The sequence below is a fragment of the Nelumbo lutea genome, chromosome 3 (assembly GCF_056320005.1).
Source record: "Nelumbo lutea isolate HS-2025 chromosome 3, American lotus-T2T, whole genome shotgun sequence".
NCBI classification, from domain to species: domain Eukaryota; kingdom Viridiplantae; phylum Streptophyta; class Magnoliopsida; order Proteales; family Nelumbonaceae; genus Nelumbo; species Nelumbo lutea.
The window spans coordinates 32,548,988-32,568,083 of record NC_142686.1 but is presented as its reverse complement, the minus strand read 5'-3'; the positions used below and the strand labels follow the sequence as shown (position 1 = coordinate 32,568,083).

The window sequence follows — 19,096 nt, the reverse complement described above, 5'->3', positions numbered from 1 at the left end:
AATTAGATTAACTGGCCATTTAAAAACAGCCGAAATGCTGACTTGAATGACATATTGCCTTGTTTTTCAGTGAATAAAGTTGGGTTAACTATTATATATATAATTGAAAAGAATAAAATCATTCAGTTAAGTCACTTCAGCCATTATCTGATGACCCTTAAGTAAGATAAGTAAGATAAACTTATAACTGACGATAGGACTGTTAACAGACTTCAGAAGTCCAATCTCCTCGACTCTGAATCTGCCTCTAAACATTGTTGTTTGAACACAGAGCCAGCTGTGGGTTCATTCCACACTCTCTCCTCTTCTTTTCCTCTCTCCCTATCATGGTTTTCAAAATCGGACTGGACCGGATGGTCCAACCAAAAAACCGGGAATCGGTCACCTTACTGATTTTGTTTTTCTTCAAACCCGCTTTTTTCCCCAAAATGTTAATTTTGGTTAGAAAACCGTTGAATCGGCCGGTTAATCATTTGAACCGTTTGAATGGTTTTGATCGTTTTTCAGTTTTTTAAAATTTTTAAATTTTTATCAGAACAGGCCGACCGTTTGGGTCGAACGGTCAGACCATTTGAACCGGTAACTGGACCCCTGACCTGTTCGGTCACTGGTTCAGTTTTAAAATCCATGCTCCCTACTACTGAATTCCCTGTTTCCAATAATCAAAGTATATGATCTAGACTTCCATCCATCATTTCTATCAATTGAACATGGTAGACCACTTGGTTGATCGTCAATTTCTAAGCCAACCCACCACCGGTCTCTCTCTCTCTCTCCTTCCTCCTCTTCCTCCTTCATCCTCCACTTCCTCCTCTTCCTCCTTCATCCTCCACTTCCACCTCTTCTTCTTCTTCTTCTTCTTCCATTCTATTCAGAGGTCTTTGCAGCAGAAAAGAAAGGAAAGAGAGAGGACCAGTTTAAGGAAAGGGGGTCACAGTGGAAAAACCTTCTTAACCACAAAAGGCCGGGCAAAGTTGGGTTTTAGAAATGTTATAACAGTTACTGCTATCACATGTAAACAAAATGCAATGGCGCGTTGACAGTAGGGGTAGAAATGTAGAATTAGTATTTTACCTATTTTGCAAATAATAGAGGTAGAATTAGTCAATTTTATATAACCTTTAGTATGGGCGTTACCTATACTGTCTTTTTTTTTTTTTTTTTTTTTTTTTGAGATGTGATTAGAGCACATCAATGTTTTAAAAAAATGACCTGGAATCGGAATCGTTCTGGCCATCGGTTTTCGGGTTGATGGTTTGATCGTCTAGTTCGAATGGATGGTTCATTCTGAGAAAATAAATTTAAACAAATAAAAAATAATTAAAATTTAAAAGTGGTGAAAAACCATTGAATGGGTCGAACGGATTGACAGTTCAATTGCTCGGATTAACGGATCATTGATCAATTCAACGGTTTTTGGTCAAAAATCGGGTTTGGGGTATAACGGAACCAATTGCCTAGACCAATGTTTTAAAAATCAACCCAGAAACATAACCATTCTAGCCACCTATTTCCAGGTCAACGGTTCGACTGTCCGGGTCAAACAGTTCGAACGGTTTAAATATTGTAACTAGTGATATGTCATCTTACCCATTAGATTGGAATATTAGGGTAAGATGCATTTAAATACAAGAGAAAAAAAGGTTTGAGTGTTTGAGAATGAGAGAGATGTGAGAAGTTGTCGATGGTTGAGAGAGTTTAGAAGAAGAAGAAGAAGAAGAAGAAGAAGAAAGGTCACTTGCAGGCTGCAGCGGCGACGATGACTATGGCGAACTAAAATGGCGACGATGAAAGTAGATATGAGATTTCTCTCAGTCTCAAACTCTCTCTCTCTCTCTCTCTCTCTCTCTCTCTCTCTCTCTCTCTCTCTCTCTCTCTCTCCAATAGATCTAAGATCTGAGAGTTCTTCATTTCTCTTTTCATTCTTACTCTAAACCACAAACCATTCTCCAGGTTGAACGGTTCAATAGTCAAACCATCCGAGTCAACGGTTTGTTGACTAATTCAATAGTTTTTTATCGAAGACTAGGTTTGGGATAAAACGGAACTGGTCATTTGAACAATTTTCGGTCCAAACGGTCCGATTGTCTGGATCAATGATGATTCGAAAACATTGGCCTAGACAATTCTTGGGCGGAACGGTCCATCCATCCGAATCAACGGCGGTTCAAAAACCATGGAGCACATCCTTTTTTTTATAAAGGGTATCCGCTGAGTAGTACAAAATTAACGTTTTTAATATAAGCACTCATGCATATCTTGGTATTACCTATCCTCCATTCACTACTTAGGGATATTACCTAAACAGCCTGCCCTTGTTTTCTATCCTTTTACTTATTTGCTTGAAGCCCATTTCTTATACCAAAAATTTATGATTAAGATAGGCAAATTCAGGTGGAGGTAGGCATTTTAAAATAATAAAAATCAGGGTAAATTGCTGAACCTCTCCTAAAGTTTAAGTAATTGCACTCATTTTCTCTGAATTTTCTAATACAGTTGTAAGTAGATTTTTTCTGGAAATTTTTAAAAGAAGGCATGAAAATGTTTAAAACACCCATGTAGTTACTATTGAGGCTGGTTTTTATGAGACAAAAAATAGTACAAACCTTATGAACAATAAAAACAAAGAGAATTTAAAGTTGCAGCTTATACCTAGGAGTGATTGATATGAAGGGAAATTTTGAAAAAAAAATCAATTTCAGAACAGGGATTAAAAGGATTTGGGGCAGTAATTCAAATGAAGAGAAAATTTAGGAAATAAACATTTTTGTTAAAAATAATTGTATAAGTATTTTAGACATTTTAAGTTTTGAATGCCGTTTTTTAGAAAATTCTATTAAGAAGGATCTACTTTAAACTGTATCAGAAAAGTTCAGAGGAACTTAGGGAAAATTTTGACAATAACCAGAAACTTCAGGGGAGGCATCAGCAAATGTAATTTGCACGTCGTAGTGTGGTTTTCTTCAACATTTTTTTTGTCTATTTCCTAAATGAAAATAAAAGGAAGAAAGAAGATGTCCTAAAACAGCCATCCAGCAGGATCAGGCCCACACTCAGTTGGTTGGTGATTCTGATGGTTCTCGTGAGAAAGAGAGAGGGGGTGGGGGTCCATGTTTTTAACCAGTCATCGGTCCGACCGGTCAGTCCAATGGCCTGGTGACCCAGAAAAATGTCGACTTTCTCAACAATACTTATTTTCATGCTTTAACTATTACCGTGCTCAACCAATTTATTGGGTTATTGGGTCTGGCATTACTTTTACTTATTTTTTCATTATCGTGATACCATGAATTGGTCTGGTTGAACCCACAACCTGCCCAAACCTGACCATTCAGAGGAAAAGTGGTTCACTCTCTAGGCCCGGTTTTAAAACAATTGGCTGTCATTTTAATGATAAATGTATACAATTATTTGTAGTTATTTTTGAATGTGATTTTCTTTGTGAGGTCTAAAATTAATCAAGACTATGTTTGGTTTGAAGGAAAAAATAGGAAAAGAAAAGAAAACATAAAGAAACCTATGAAAAGTTTGTAAAGATTTCCCTACATTTTTCTTGTTTTCCCTACCTTTTCTTTCAAACCAAACCTTGTCTTTTTTCATTATAGGCCCAAACTTTAATATAGACGGAGGGGCAGCTACGTTAAATTTTATTAATCACTCTGGAATAGATATATAATAATAATATGAGAGATGGGAGGACATAGTCGGCCTTATCCCTAACCTAAATTTCAAATCCACCCAAACAGACTAAAGAAAACAAACCAAAAATCGATGTAGCTTTAATCAATACGCAATGAAGACCCATGTTAGAGAAGGTTCTAGGAAGGAATGATCCACCTTCAAAGAACTTGAAACTTCTTTTATTCATTCTTCCAAATTAGCTAAATATTCAGCACATTTATTTCCTTGAGGTTTCATTTCGAAGGAGTTATAAATATGTAGAATACAAAACCTTATATTTTATATATTTGTATTTGTAACTGAGCCATACTGAAAAAATGAACAACTTGAAAACATTGCGTAGATTGTATTTGCCCCGTATATCATAAAATATGACCTACAAAACATTGCCTAGATTGAATTGTGTAGCAGTTCAACCGCCCAGGTTAGTGATTCCTTGACCCATTCAATACTTTTTTTTTTTTTTCAAAAAAAAGCGGTCCAATAAAAAAGCAGACCCAGAGCCATGACCAATTCCGGGGGTGAATGGCCTAATCGTTTAGTCTCGTCTGGTTTTCATTGGAAGCAAATATGAAAAAAAAAGTACAGCATTATTATTATGTATAAAATAACCAAAAGAAAAACTAAAAAGTTGTATGATTGTACTTTAAGAAATAACACACCCATTTTTCTCTCAAAGTTAAAAAAATTCTGTTAAAAGTTAAGAATTAAGGCTCCATTGGGTTTGTGGGATGGGGATGAGAAAAAGGAAATATTTCAAAAAATTCCTTTTTCTCTTATTTGTTTGGAGGGAAACAGAGGGATGGGATGAGAAAAGTGTGGGATGTCAAATTCCAAAATCGTGGAATTGGGGTCGCACCAAAACCGTGTGACCCCGATGGAAAAATTTGAGAAACCGCCGTTATCATTGAATTGGCCTTCTTCTTCACCAGACGCTGGCAAGGAACCAGTGCAAGGGGCGGCGGCGATCTGCGAGGAATCTGCGGAAGAAAAGAAACATGAGAAGAAGGCGTCATCTTGAAGATTGATACAGTGGTTTCTCAACAGAGTTGCTTATTGCTCTCGCTCAACGATCTACGAGGGGCAGCGGCGATCTGCCTATTTTCCTCTTCTCTCTTCTCCCTCGCCTTCCTCTTCTTCCTATTCGTCCCATCTTCCTCCCTTTCTATTCTCTCTTCTACGAGGGGCAATGGCGATCTACGACTATCTCCCTCCATCTTCCGCTTCTATCTTCTCCCTCATCTTCTTCTTCTCCTTCCTATTCTTCCTGTCTTTCTCCCTTTCTCTAATCACCGCTTCAACTCTCAGTAGCGGTGATCTGCTTTCTTAGCACTCCTATTCTTCTCATCTTCACCAGATCTGCTTTCTCAACTCTCGTCGCCGCAACTCATGGAGATCTTCTTTCTCAACTCTAGTGAAGAACCAACCCGTTACAGTGTTTTTTCTATTATTTTCCCATATATAAAACCAAACAATGGAAAGGTAAATTTTTATACTTTCCCATTCCATAACTCTCAGTAGCGGTGATCTGCTTTCTCAGCACTCCTATTCTTCCCATCTTCACCAGATCTGCTTTCTCAACTCTCGCCGCTGCAACTCATGGAGATCTTCTTTCTCAACTCCAGCGAAGAACCAACCCATTACAATGTTTTTTCTATTATTTTCCTATATATAAAACCAAACAATGGAAAGATAAATTTTTATACTTTCCCATTCCATTCAAATCTTCCCACAAACCAAACAGTGCATAAGAAAAAACAAATAATCCGTTTGATATACGATACACCACAGATCTCCTATACACAATACAATGAAACACTACCGCCGTATATTGAAAATCTCTCTCCAAAAATGACAAGAAAAAATATCTAGAATGCCCAATTGCCCACCCATAATATATATAATACATCTTCTAAGTATGATGTGGAAACGGTTGTGAGTATCAAATCGGAGCTCCACATGGCAAGGGTTTCTTTTAAATTCTTAAGGATTTATGATGCATTATGCATGTCGGTGTCGTACCCGTGACTCCTCTTTCTTGTTCTTTTTTACACCTAAGCGGCTCTATGAAACCAGATCTATTAAATTACAAACATTGTGCACGGAGAGACGTCAGAGCCGGAGCGGATTTTTTGTCTTTCTTAAGCCTGGATTTTTTTTTTTTTAAATGGGTTTTTATAGTTCAATCCACTCTTAGGGTGGAGTTAGGATTAATGTTAAATTTACGAACAGGATGCGATTTATAGGGGGCTATTAGTACATTAGGAGAGGACTGTAATTCAGATTTCTAAGACAGATTATAGTCCATTTAAGAATAAAGTTTAAAATATTCGGAAAAGTAGGCAAATTTCTGAATGCCACTTGTCATGTCTAGACATCCATGCATCTTTAATTTACAAGCAAAGGGAAAGCTAACTTGTGGGCCTCCCTGTTTGGTTGCAATACAAATAAATTTACATTGATACAAAATTTAAGAAAGTAATTTAATATATGAAACAGAATAAAGTAAAACCCAAAACAAAATTAAACGAGAATTTACACTTTTTTGATTTGCACTTTCATGCAATTTTTCTAGTGCAAATAAAAATGCACTGCAGCCAAACACAACATTTCTAAATATGTAAATGAAATTCAAATTATTGAACTTGGCAATTAGTTGATTAATAATCCATCCAGAAACGCTCTTTGACTAAGAAGTTCAACTTGTTAACAAAATTTTCAGCATCTAATAGAAAAACCGATAAGTGATCATAATTGTGCTCTGCCGCTATTTTAAGACCCTTGATCACTGCACGGATTTCGGCAACATGAACCTTGTGTTGCAAGTGTTTAATTAGAGCTATTATGCCTGAGAAGTGAGAACAAATCCAATTCATGCTTCGTGTGAAATTGGATCAAAAGAGCCATCTATAAATAGGCAATTCAACCACAGCTGCATTCGTAAGAAAGGTTGAACAATAGTTTAATATGTCATTTGCTCTTTGGGTTAGCAATAGTGGGTCTCAGACCTTATTGCTATTCCTTTTCCTTTCCATACCAATTTGTCAGCAAATAGATTATGAATTGCTAGAACTTGAGTGGCATGAGAGATTGTTTCCGGTGTGAAATGCTCTCTTAGCAGTTGCAGTCCTGCAGATTCCAACTCCCATTAGAGTGTAATAAGTCTAATACTTTCAGGTGTGATGAGGGTGGCCTATGACAAGGTAATGGTATACCACCTTGTATATTTGAGAGCCCTTTTCCATCTAAGGAATCACACCTGTTGAGTTTGCACATGAATGAATCAGATCACCTGTTCCAACACCCTCTGACACCGTACATTTCATATACCACGGGTCTTACTTTTATGATGGGTCCCAATTTCATACTGAGATAGATAGATGTGTAGCCCCTTACTTTTATTATCAAAAAAAAATTCAAAAATGATACATGTTGTTTATTTTGTTGCCAGTTGGCAATTGCGATTGTGATTGGACCACTACCCAACATTGAAGTGTAGTGTCGTGAAGTGAATTCAGTAGTGGTTCAGTCTCCAGTGAGACTCTTCCTCTGCACTACTACTCTTCTACTCTGCTTTTTTATCCATACACGGATAGCAAGTCTGTAAATAGTCCTTGCTTTCCTTCCCTGTCTCTGCTTGTCGCCTATCTAATTAAAAGCCATTGCTGTTGGGCCGGGGCTGGGCTAGCTGCTGCAGGAGGAAATGGAGAGATCTTCTGCTCCATCACTTCCTCTCTTTGTCTTCTTACTCTGCTGCTTCCTGTTTTCCTCTTCTTCTGCCTCCAAATTGTTACTAGCCGAATCCGAAGATGTATATCGTAGAAATCTGCTCGCCAATGGACTCGGCATTACGCCTCCCATGGGGTAACTTTATACCACCTCTCTCTCTCTCTCTCTCTCTCTCTCTCTCTCTCTCTGAAGTTTGAATTCCATTATCCCTGATTTCTTATTGGACATTGCCGGAATCTTGTAAGTCTTGTATGGTTAATTAGATTCCGGAAATTTAGTAACCATGGATTAACCGTATAATAGGACATTCCGAGTACATCTCTCTATTACTTCGTTTTCATGAACCTCTGCAGTCTAATCGATCAATCTATCTACAATCTTGAATTGGTATAACGTTTTGATTAAGAGGAAAGAATAAAATCAATCCAAGGTCTAAGCTTAATGCATGCCATTTGTTCGGATGGTTGAGATCATCCCATCAAAGCTCTTATTTCTGTTTTTTGGTTGAGCAAATGGCAAATCAAAATTGACGTTTTGGATAGAAATAGCGCTCTATATTCACCAACTCAAAACGTTTTGAAAACATTTCAAGTAAAAATTTCTCTCTCTCAACCCAAAACGCAATGGCAATGCAACGCCCCTCCTAATATGCGTTCAAAGTGTGTGCACAAAAGATTTGGGGGGTGAAGGGATTGTTGCTCTTTGGAACGGGTAAATGATTAAAAAAATAATTGAATGAGACAATAGTGAAACGCAGCAACATGAGCTCTTGCTTCCCTGGGTCCAATTAAGAGATCACAGGATTATTGAATGGAAATTGGTGAGTGAACAGCTGATGATGGTGAGGTTGTGATTTCCTCATTCCTTACAATTCATAACCCCGGTTCTAATCCAGACTTGGATTGGGTATCCGGCATCTCTAACCTGTTCTTACGTTGAGACACTTGACATTTTGTGTCGTCTGGATGCAGGTGGAACAGTTGGAATCACTTTTTCTGCAACATCGACGAGAAGGTTATCAGAGAAACCGGTGAGTGTAAGCCTGGTAAATGATTGAGTTGATCCGTATGTGAGTTCAACTGCGATCTGATACATACGTAATGGCAGGTAGAACATTCCCTGTTTCAGAATCGCCTTTTACTGGTCCCGAACATTTTTTTCTCGATAGACTCAAGTCGCTCAACTTGAACAACTATCTTGTTCCTGTCTTGTGTCAAGTTCAATTAGGACTATCACAATACGATGCTGTATTATTTTATTGAGAGTTAATTAATTACGAAGACCCTTTATTGATAAAAAAAAAAAAATTACGAAGACCCGTATTTTGATTGACTGATGCGATCAAGTCAGACCAAGCTTGACTGAAGTTTTACCCACTTGGAGTGGGATTTAGTTGTACTGGTCCAATGGTTTCACTTTCATGTTATTACATAAATTTGGTCAAATGGGTTCATACTTTCCTTAAGACAAGTGTTTGTTCTGTTTCATATATTTCATCTTTTTTCTGTGTTTAATATGGCTTCTTCATATCTTGAGAAAGAAAACGAACAAAGAAGGGAAAAAAGGGAAATGACAAATATTACTTAGTTGGCATAAAATGTTCTTCCCTTTCTAATTGTTGACGATCCTCCTTTTGTTATCCATGGTTTAACAGCTGATGCTTTGGTGTCAACTGGTCTGGCCAAGCTTGGCTATCAATATGTTAATATAGGTATTTTATGTTCCAATCATCTTCTCTCTCTCTCTGTGTATGTGTGTATCTACGTATGCGTGGATGAAATTATATATCTAACTGTTATTCTTCCTTTCTTTGTTTATTAGATGACTGTTGGGCTGAGATTGCTCGTGATGAAAAGGTTCGGTTCAAAATACTTCTCTCTTTTTTGTCATATCTTATTTTATCCAAATATGATGGATTTTAGAATTTGTAAATGCACTTGAAAAATTAGATGACGATTTACCCTAAGAACACTGAAAGGGTACCCCACCCCCTACAATGTGTTAGAAGGTGTTATAGCTTTAGTTTTCCATTAAAAGTTATTTGCAATCACATGGTATATAAAAGTATTTATAATTACATGTGCTACAACATTTTGTTAGCTTCAAAAATTTTCAAATGAATCAGCTGATGCTAAAGGATGTAAATATGACAGACTGAAAATATTGATTTTCTTTTTTATTATGAATATATTAAATAAAAGCTTGGTGTTTGAAATTTCAGGGAAATCTTGTTGCCAAGAAGTCAACCTTTCCCTCAGGGATTAAAGCTCTAGCAGACTATGTTCACAGCAAGGGTCTTAAATTAGGAATATACTCAGATGCAGGGTAAACTAACAATATTCTGTCTAGGTTCTTGTTATTTGAATAACTGAGTACCAATAACCAATTTTTGACACAGTCCCATGGTTAAAAGCTTGGTTCTTCTCTAAGCCTCAGATATTTAATCTGGCCCCACTCCTGAAATGTTAATCTCCTAATTACTGTTAGCTGTTCTTTTAATCTCTTTAGTTTCTTATCTCCTATGCATTATGACGAGGAGCACTGATATTGGATTTTTTTTATATATACTTGTCAAGGTATTTTACATGTAGCAGAACAATGCCGGGTTCACTTGGTCATGAAGAACAAGATGCCAAAACCTTTGCTTCATGGGTATAAACAAACATTATTGAAGTAATATCCTTTTGTAGATATACTGTTTAGAAGTCTACTTAAGTTTGATCCTTTTAATTTAAAACAATAGTGGTTGATATTTAAAAATAACTTGTTTCAAAGTCATTAGAACCCAAATCATACACTGCTGAATTGCTTCAAACAGGGCATTGACTACCTAAAGTATGATAACTGTAACAATGACGGTTCAAGGCCAACTGTTCGGTATTTTTTACCTGTTCTTTCAACTAGATTTTACTTCAATAGCCGTGCATTGACGCCACTAATTACAACAGACTTTTTTTCATTTTTCATACAGATACCCTGTAATGACCCAAGCTCTGATGAAGGCTGGTCGTCCAATCTTCTTCTCTCTATGTGAATGGCAAGCCACTTTCTAATTATAACTTTTTCTTTTATAAAATCTATTTTAGCTTCTACTATGTTGACATTCTTCCTCCCTTTTCTGCTATAGGGGGGATCTGCACCCTGCTCTCTGGGGTGCCAAGGTAGGAAATAGCTGGAGAACCACTGGTGATATTACAGATAACTGGGAAAGGTAAAACCATCTGCTTACATTGTGATCGTCTTTTTGTTTTCACAATTCAAAACATCTTGGCTACAAATTGATTGCAATTTGTTTTCTGGCAACAGCATGATGTCTAGAGCTGACATGAATGAAGTCTATGCTGATCTTGCAAGGCCTGGTGGTTGGAATGGTTAGTTAGTATTGTAAAACATTTTTTACATGAAATTGGTAGCTCAATACTCATTGAATCTTAAGCTCCACACACATAATGGCTATAATGACTACACTACATCAGGGGTGTTCTTGTGCTTAGCAGTTATATGGTCTTTTGTGTATGGACAGATCCTGATATGCTTGAAGTAGGAAATGGAGGGATGACTAAAGATGAATACATTGTCCACTTCAGCATATGGGCCATTTCCAAGGTAATATAAAAGGTGACCTTGTGTGTTGCTTTGCCTGTTTTAGGTTGGTTCAATATTCATCAATAATAATGACCATGCAGGCTCCTCTTCTTATTGGATGTGACGTGAGGAGTGCAAGCAAAGAAACTATGGAGATCATCTCTAATAAGGAGGTCATTGCAGTTAACCAGGGTAAGAATCTGTAATTGCAGTGTTACCTTTACTGTGATTTTTTAGGTCGCATACATTCAGTATCATGTAAACTTTTTTTTTTTTTTTGAATTTTGGATAGATCCACTTGGTGTTCAGGCCAAAAAAGTTAGGATGGAGGGTGATCAGGAAGTACATCAACAACTTCTATCTGCTAGAATATCAAATTTGTGTTTTCAATGAATCTAATTATGAAGTGATCACTGATCAATGAATCACTTCTGTTGCAGGTTTGGGCTGGACCCCTTTCTGGCCATAGGACTGTTGTCCTCCTAGTCAACCGAGGCCCATGGAGGTATCCTGTTACGGCTCACTGGGATGACATAGGTATTCCACCAAACACAGTGGTAGAGGCAAGGGATCTTTGGGAGGTACTTACAAGATGAAAAGCTTTCTATTATCTTTGGCTTGTACATTTATTTATCGTATAGTAATGTTACATCTTCTGGGTATATATCTAAATCTCCTTCTATCTGTTTTCTCATGCAGCATAAGACTTTGAAGACACGATTTGTGGGCAAGTTGACTGTTACCATGGATTCCCATGCATGTAAGATGTACGTATTAACACCAATTTCTTGAGTTACCATTTTCTGATGGACTGATGGGCCATTCGGCCCATTCCCTTTATTTATGAGAGGTCCAATAAGATGATGTAAAAGGTGATGGTAGAAGTGTGTGTCCTACTTTAAGCGGTCACTGGACATTTATTTGATAATGCAGAATTGCAGAGGGTTATGGAATTATCTACTTTACTGTAGTTATGTATTAACTAAGTTATTTTTCTCCGGTTGATGGATGTCATTAAGGGTTGCAACTCTGAACTCTCTAAAGTAAGACAACCTAGAAGATTTTTTTTTTCTTTGGCTCGTGATCACCATAAAACAATCATTGAATTATATTGACTTTAAACTTGAAATCTTTCATGGTGTTCTCAGAACATTTCTTCGTTAATTGGTATCGCATAAATCTTTTCCCCTAGAGTCTGTCATCCAATTTCTATTCAACTCTATGGGGTTTGCTCATAGGAAGAAACAATGTAACCTGAGAATAAGAGCTTACGAAATGTTAAACCCGTTATGATTTTAAGGCTTCCGTGGCACCGCGGCAGTGTGGAATTGGAGTTAACTTTGGCTGTTGGGGACCAAAGTTTTTCCTGTGGGAACTGGGATGGTGGAATGCTGATTAACTGATGTAATAATACTCTAGCTAAGGAGAGGGATTGGAATAAAGATATTGGTTTATTAATTGGGTAAACAAACGCAACTTTTAAGACCCCTCCAACAATGCATAACGAAAAAGGCGTCGGATATTGCATTTCAATCAGTACATCAAGAAACTTTGGCTCTTGTGATTAAGATATCCATAGAGTGCCAACCTAAACAACCCTGTAAGGGAGTAAAATGAAAGAAAAAAAAAAGGAAAATCATAACAATAAAACAGAATACCAAGTTCCCTTCCCTCAAAAGTTCTGAAATATGTTCAACAAACAGCTTTTTTAACTAAGATGCTTTAAGTCTTATCCAACGAAAGAAAAAAAGTAAAAGATGCTTCAAGTCCAGGTCAAGTGAAGTGAAATTTCAGGCATCCAAGCATTTACCTGCAAGTTCACTCATTCCTTTCAGTAATTCAGTAAACCACAACTCACTAGATGTAACTAGAAGATAAAAGAAAAGGAAAAAAAAGAATCTTGGTATACGCAAGCGGTAATTTATTTAGAGGAACTCTAGTAGACAATGAATTGTATGCAACTCTTGGAAACTTTGATCTACAGACAAAGTTGGCCATGTCTTTTTTATGGGCTCCAAAGGAAATCTAAGAATTGCATAAACTGAACCTGTAAACTAGCAAAAATGAGAAAAAGGAAAGGCAAAGATATAAATCATGTTACAATGAATCAACCAGGATCTAAGTTTTTGATAGAGGATCAGGAAAATAAGAGGAAAGGCGGAAAACCATTTTGAATAAATGAACATGTAGAGGGTGCTAGTAGAGGAGGGATAAGTAACTCTACTGGTACTAAAAATAACATATACTTCAGTAAAATTAGAATTACTTGAGTAAAGCAGACACCAAACAAGATAAAAAGGGGAAATATGCTAACATAAGATGCTATCCCAATATAAGTGGAAAAGCAAGTAAGATAGACAAATGGATAAAGAGCACCGTGGTGCATATATTTAAAAGCAAAGGGAATATACAAATTGCAATGATTACCATGGGATTAAAATTATGAACCACACTAAAATTTAGGGAGGAAATAATTGAGCAAAGGTTAAGACATCAAACAAGCGTATAAAAAAACTAATTTGGATTTATGCCAAGGAATAACAACCCTGGAAGCCAGTTTTCTATTAAGATGATTGATCAAAAAGTATTAGAAAGAGGAAGAAAGATCTTTATATGGTATTCATTGACAAGAAAAAGCATATGATAGACCCTAGAGAGACAAATATGATGTGTTTGGAAAAAGCAAGGAGGCAAATAGGTATGTGCACCTATTTAAGGATACGTATGAGAGTACAACAACCAATGTTAAAACACCTATGAGACATCAGATATTACAATTGCAATGAGTCTTCACCAAGGCTCAGCGCTTGGTCTTAATTTATTTGAACTAGTCATAGGTGAATTGACTAAACATATTTAGGAGGAGGTTCCATGGTGGTTGTTTTATTAATTAATGAAATTAACAAATGATTAAATGCAAAATTAGGTTTATGGACAAATACCATTGAACCAAGAGGTTTAAAAATAAGTAGGATTAAAACTGAACATATGTACGAGTGCAAATCAAGATACACTTGTGATTGGAGACAGAGATTAACTTAACCTCTTCATTACCTTTGTTCAATAATTCGTAGTATGGGAGAGATTGAGGAGGATTGTCGCCCAAATGATTATAGCATGATGGGAAAAACGAGGAGGTGCATCAGGAGCCTTGTGTGATAGGTGAAACGAAAATTCTATAAAACAATTGTAGGACTAGCAGTGTTGTATGAAGTAGAGTGTGTTTTTTTTATTTTTAATTTTATATTCCTTCTTTTCTGGTAAGTGTTGTATAAAGTAGAGAGTTGGGCAGTCATGAAATAGCATATCCAAAAAAAAATGAGTGGCAAAAATGAAAATGCTGAAATGGTTGAGTGAAAAAAATAGAAATGATAGGGTCAAAATGAAGTCATCCAAAGGAACATAAGAGCAGTTCCAATATGTGATAAAATGAGAGAAAGTAGACTAAGATGGTTTGGTCATGTGCATAGAAATCCCAGTGATTTAAAAGGTGCACCTGGGCACACAAGCGGCACATTTTAGGGTAGACACCTCGCCCAAGTCCTAGGCGCAGCACTTTCAAAAGGCACATGCCTGGTGTGCCTAAGTGTGCACCTTTTGAAAATTTTTATGCTTTTCTCTCTTTTTGAACCTAATGGCTAGGCCGGGGCTCCGCCCTCAAACCTCCAACCATGCCCCTAGAGGCAAGCCCAAACAAGTTCATGTTATGGTCTTAAATTCTTAATTTCCACACAAAAGATAATGATTTTATAATTTTAATTTCCTTTTAAGAAGATATTTTATTAAGATGAATGAATGAACAACATCAGCAAATAAGGGGAAAGTATTCAGTTGTTTTATGAAAGGCACAAAGGCAGCTCGTAGAATCAGGAATGTCATATGTTTTACATCACATTAACTACTTGAAGTAATGCAATTGAGGAAAAAAAGAGATTGTGGGTTTTACATGCTTGACAATGTTTTATATGTTTGGTTTTATTTTTAAATTTTCATTTGAATACACTTACATATTATGTTTATGTATTTTAATTTTAGATAATAGGTTTTTAAAACATTATTTATGAATATTATGTTTAATACTTTGAAATATTTTAGCTTTTTTTTTTTTTGTATTTTTGCACCTTGCTTAAAAAAGGCACACACCTCGGGCGCAAATTGGCCCCTTTTTTTGCACCTTGTGCTTTTAAAACACTGAGAAATCCATCTATAACACTCACAATAAGTGATCTGTTACAAGTTGAAGGGGTTAGAATAGCTAGGGGTAGATTGAAAAAGACATGATTTGAAGTAGTACTCATAATTTAACAATGGATATGACAGTTAACAGAATGGAATGATGAAATGGGATTCATGTAGCTGACCCCAAATGGTTGGGACAAGGCCTAGATGATGTTGGCAATGATGATGACGCTGATGAAAAAGAAGAAACGTATATATGTATTATTAGTAGAGAGGAGAGAGTGAGAGGGGGCTGAAAAAGAAAGGAGGGGGAGGTCACCAACCCACTGTTATGATCACTTGTTACTAATCAGATCACAAGTGAATAGTGTCGCTAATCTCACAGTTTTCAATCAAGGATGAGGGGGAGGTCACCAACCCACAGTTTTCAATCAAAGAATCGATAGAACTCTTTATTTATTTTTCCCTTTCCCTCTTTATCCATTTTGAGATTGACCTTTTGATTGACTGGTTGAATGTAGCCTTGTCACTCATAAACCAGGTTGAACAATTCAATGGTTTCGGCCAGGTCAACATTTTCTAACAAGGTCAACAGGTTCTTTGCCTTTGACAAGTTTGAGGTAATAATGAACTTGTCTTTTCCTCTAGATGATGGGTTGAACAGTACAACCATTGGGGCCAACAATGGCTTTGATTAGATACTTGACCTGTACTATGGCAATTATCCATAAGCTTTTTTTCTTTTTCTTTTGAGAAAAATTTAACCAGGATTCATTAAAAGAAGAAGAGGTACATGAGAAGATGTACAAAGCAGGGGAAGAACCCCTACAAATTACAAAGGAGGAAGCTTGTCAATATACAAATGCTCCAAATACACACCACATTTGGCTAAGCCATCTGCTGTATGGTTGTGTTTCCTAGGAATCCAAACTAATTTTACAGTTAAACAGTCCAAATAGTGACTCAATCTCCAAGGTCCCCCCTCTTTGTCTCTTAACCATTTTATAGTATTTGCCAAATCACCTGCAATGATTAAATTCTGGATTATCCCCAAATAGGTGCATTATTTGTAAATCCAATGGAGAGAATTGTTACCACCTACTAATCTCCCATACTTTTATTGCAGATATTTGGAAATATTTTTTCTTTTTGTTTGAGTGCAAATAAAATCTTCCAACGCAGGTAGATAAGTTTTTTGATCCTTCTACCTTTGTTTGGCATAAGAGAAGGGGAAGAATCAAGTGGAGATGTATGAGAGTAGTTGTGCTTAGGACTCTTTGGGAAGAAAGGAATGCTAGAATATTTTCAAAGTGGAAAAAAAAAAGAAGCAATAAGAGATTGTGTAATGGTCAGGGTGATACACTAGATTAGAACCTTGGATTCCTTTCTGTGGTTCACATCTGATGATATTTGGAGGAATTGGGAGGTGGTGGCCAGAAGCTCTTCTGAAAAAGAAAAGAGTAAACTTAATGTGGAAGCCTCCTACTGAAGATTTTGTGAAACTAAACTTTGTTAGCAGTAATAAGGCAACCCAAGCCCCTTTGGAATAGGAGGGGTGTTGGGAAATAAAGAATGACATGTCATTGCTTTGTTCTCAAAACCAATAGGAGTGGAGGATTCCACCAGGGCTGAATTGTTCACTGCATTCCAGGGAGTACAATTGCAAATGAATTGAATGTAGTGAACTTGGAGATTGAGGAGGATTCGAAATTGGTGGTAGGATGGCTGAAGGAACTAAATACTACAATTTAGTGCTTTAAGGATGAAATGTAGAAATCCAAATGGCTTACTAGAAATATGAATTTGAGGATACATTGGTGAGGACATCAGCAAATTCAACGAGATGCTTTAGACAAGCAAGGGGTAAACAAGGATCACTTGTATTGGGCTCAATTGTAATCATATATTAAACTGTGAAATGTAGCACCCTGTGCCTCTCCTGGGGGATGCTTGTAATGCCTATACTTATTGCTTTATAATAAACTTTCATGTTTCTTATATAAAATTAAAAAAAAAATCATAAGCATGTAGTACCTAAGTCAAAGATCATAAGAGCAGACTAGAAAACTCCAGATTAATATTAAACTAATTCAATGTGAAAAAGAAGCCCAAGTACTCTATTATCCATTAGAGATACATTTAGTCCCTTGCACATGTGCACCCATGCAGATAAACCATCTAACTAGTGTAGTCAAGAAGCTATAAACAGCATCTATGTCTAAAACCAAGCCATGAATGAAAAGCCTAATAATTCCCTCCCATCCAAAAATAAATTTGTTTTCTTATTTAGTGGCCGGTCAACAGTAACCTTTCGGGTCAAATGTATCAACCCTTGATGTCATAATTACAGAAATTTTGTAGGAAACATTTGAGCACATCATCTAAGCCTTGTCCCAACTATTATATACTATTATATTAAACAAAAATAATTGTGATAAATAAGAATTATTTTTATACACATAGAAATATAAGAAATTTTGGACGTACATTATTACTATTATCATCATATGCAAAGCCCGTGCACGTTTGCTAGTAATTCAAAAATGGGAGAAACAGAAACTGCAACAAAATTCACCTCACTTAATGTTGACTTTGACTCCAATTTATCATAAAACAAAAATATAAAATCATATTACTAAAACAAAAGGCTTATTCTAAAGAACCAAAACCCTAATTTTACAGAAGCAATTAAATCCACCATATTCAAAGACAAGACATAAATAATCAGCAAAATGAATGAAAGAAAACGAACAAGTAAAGAAATGATCATCTGGGTTTGCATAAGCCCTCCAAAATTAACAGAAAATCCTTGCAATTAAATCCACCATATTCAAAGACAAGACATAAATAATCAGCAAAATGAATGAAAGAAAACGAACAAGTAAAGAAATGATCATCTGGGTTTGCATAAGCCATCCAAAATTAACAGAAAACCCTTCATAAAACGACTGGAAGACTTTCCCACAGCTTTCCCTTTCTCACCGGTTATCTGATAAACCAAAAGCAGCTTAAACAAAGAACCATGTGCTAGCAGAAAATGCTCCAAAATTATCAAAACATAAATCCAACTCAAACTCATCTCAGCAGATGCAGAATCAATTCAATTTTTTTTTTCTAAATAATCAACAAAAAAAACCAGCTCATTAAAAAAATAAATGGACAACGCCATAGGTTAGGGGAAAAAGTTATGGAGAGATATGCACCAGATCCTTCAAACCTCCGATTCAGTGAGAATGAGAACTGGAAGAAGAAGGATGGGGAGTGTAAAACTTGTTGTAAGCAGCTTCACCGACGAGATAGATACCAAAAGCGACAAGAGCGATTCCGAGGCCAGGGGTGGCGTGCCTGAGCTGGTTTGTGAGCATCGGATGCTTCCTCCATTCATCCCTCCTCCTGAAAAATTCCCCCGTTGGTCCCAATTGCTTCGCCATACCTTCCTTCGCTAATCAATCCTAGCCACGTTGGGATAAAGAGGTTTTAGCCGCTAAATCTGATTTCAATCAGTTATGAGAGAGAGAGAAAGAGAGAGAGAGAGAGAGAGAGAGAGAGAGAGAGAGAGAGAGAGAGACTTGATGTACCTGCGACTGCGAGACGATGGAGATCGGTTTCTGGTTCTTCCCCTCTTCTATTCTTTGGTTCTTCCCCTCTTCTATTCTTCTGGTTCTGGACATCGACAAGGGCAGGGCAGGGAAATCTAGGGCTGCAGATGGATGGATTTAATCCGATTCGAATTCAAAACCCATTCGCTAATTCGGATTCGGATATCCGTTTAAATCAATCTCCCTGCTAGGATCTTATTCCATTAGATTTATACGGATCTTTATTTTTATTTGATAAATTGTGTCACATTATTGCCAAATCAGCATTTATCCCACAGTAGGTATAGATATTGATAAAAGTTGGTCTTAATTTATCTATGTCA

General features: G+C 36.6%; 2 protein-coding genes across 2 annotated transcripts; one reads left to right on the top strand and one right to left on the bottom strand.

Annotated features, from left to right (window-relative positions):
- Positions 1-7,147: 7,147 nt before the first annotated feature.
- On the top strand, positions 7,148-11,951 carry LOC148864073 (alpha-galactosidase 1-like). Its single transcript, XM_088979231.1, has 15 exons — positions 7,148-7,545; positions 8,382-8,440; positions 9,065-9,121; positions 9,232-9,266; positions 9,632-9,735; positions 9,987-10,062; positions 10,229-10,287; positions 10,382-10,447; positions 10,538-10,621; positions 10,717-10,781; positions 10,934-11,016; positions 11,097-11,187; positions 11,288-11,337; positions 11,436-11,576; positions 11,695-11,951. Exons 1-15 carry the CDS (start codon positions 7,385-7,387, stop codon positions 11,785-11,787), a joined length of 1,224 nt encoding a protein of 407 aa, XP_088835357.1. The 5' UTR covers positions 7,148-7,384; the 3' UTR covers positions 11,788-11,951.
- Positions 11,952-12,532: 581 nt separating this feature from the next.
- Positions 12,533-18,886, bottom strand: LOC148864072 (NADH dehydrogenase [ubiquinone] 1 beta subcomplex subunit 3-B-like). Its single transcript, XM_088979232.1, has 3 exons — positions 18,753-18,886; positions 18,378-18,626; positions 12,533-12,805 (listed from the first exon to the last, which is right to left on the bottom strand). The coding sequence occupies exon 2, from the start codon at positions 18,603-18,605 to the stop codon at positions 18,399-18,401; it is 207 nt and encodes a 68-aa protein (XP_088835358.1). The 5' UTR covers positions 18,606-18,626; positions 18,753-18,886; the 3' UTR covers positions 12,533-12,805; positions 18,378-18,398.
- Between the last annotated feature and the right edge of the window lie 210 nt (positions 18,887-19,096).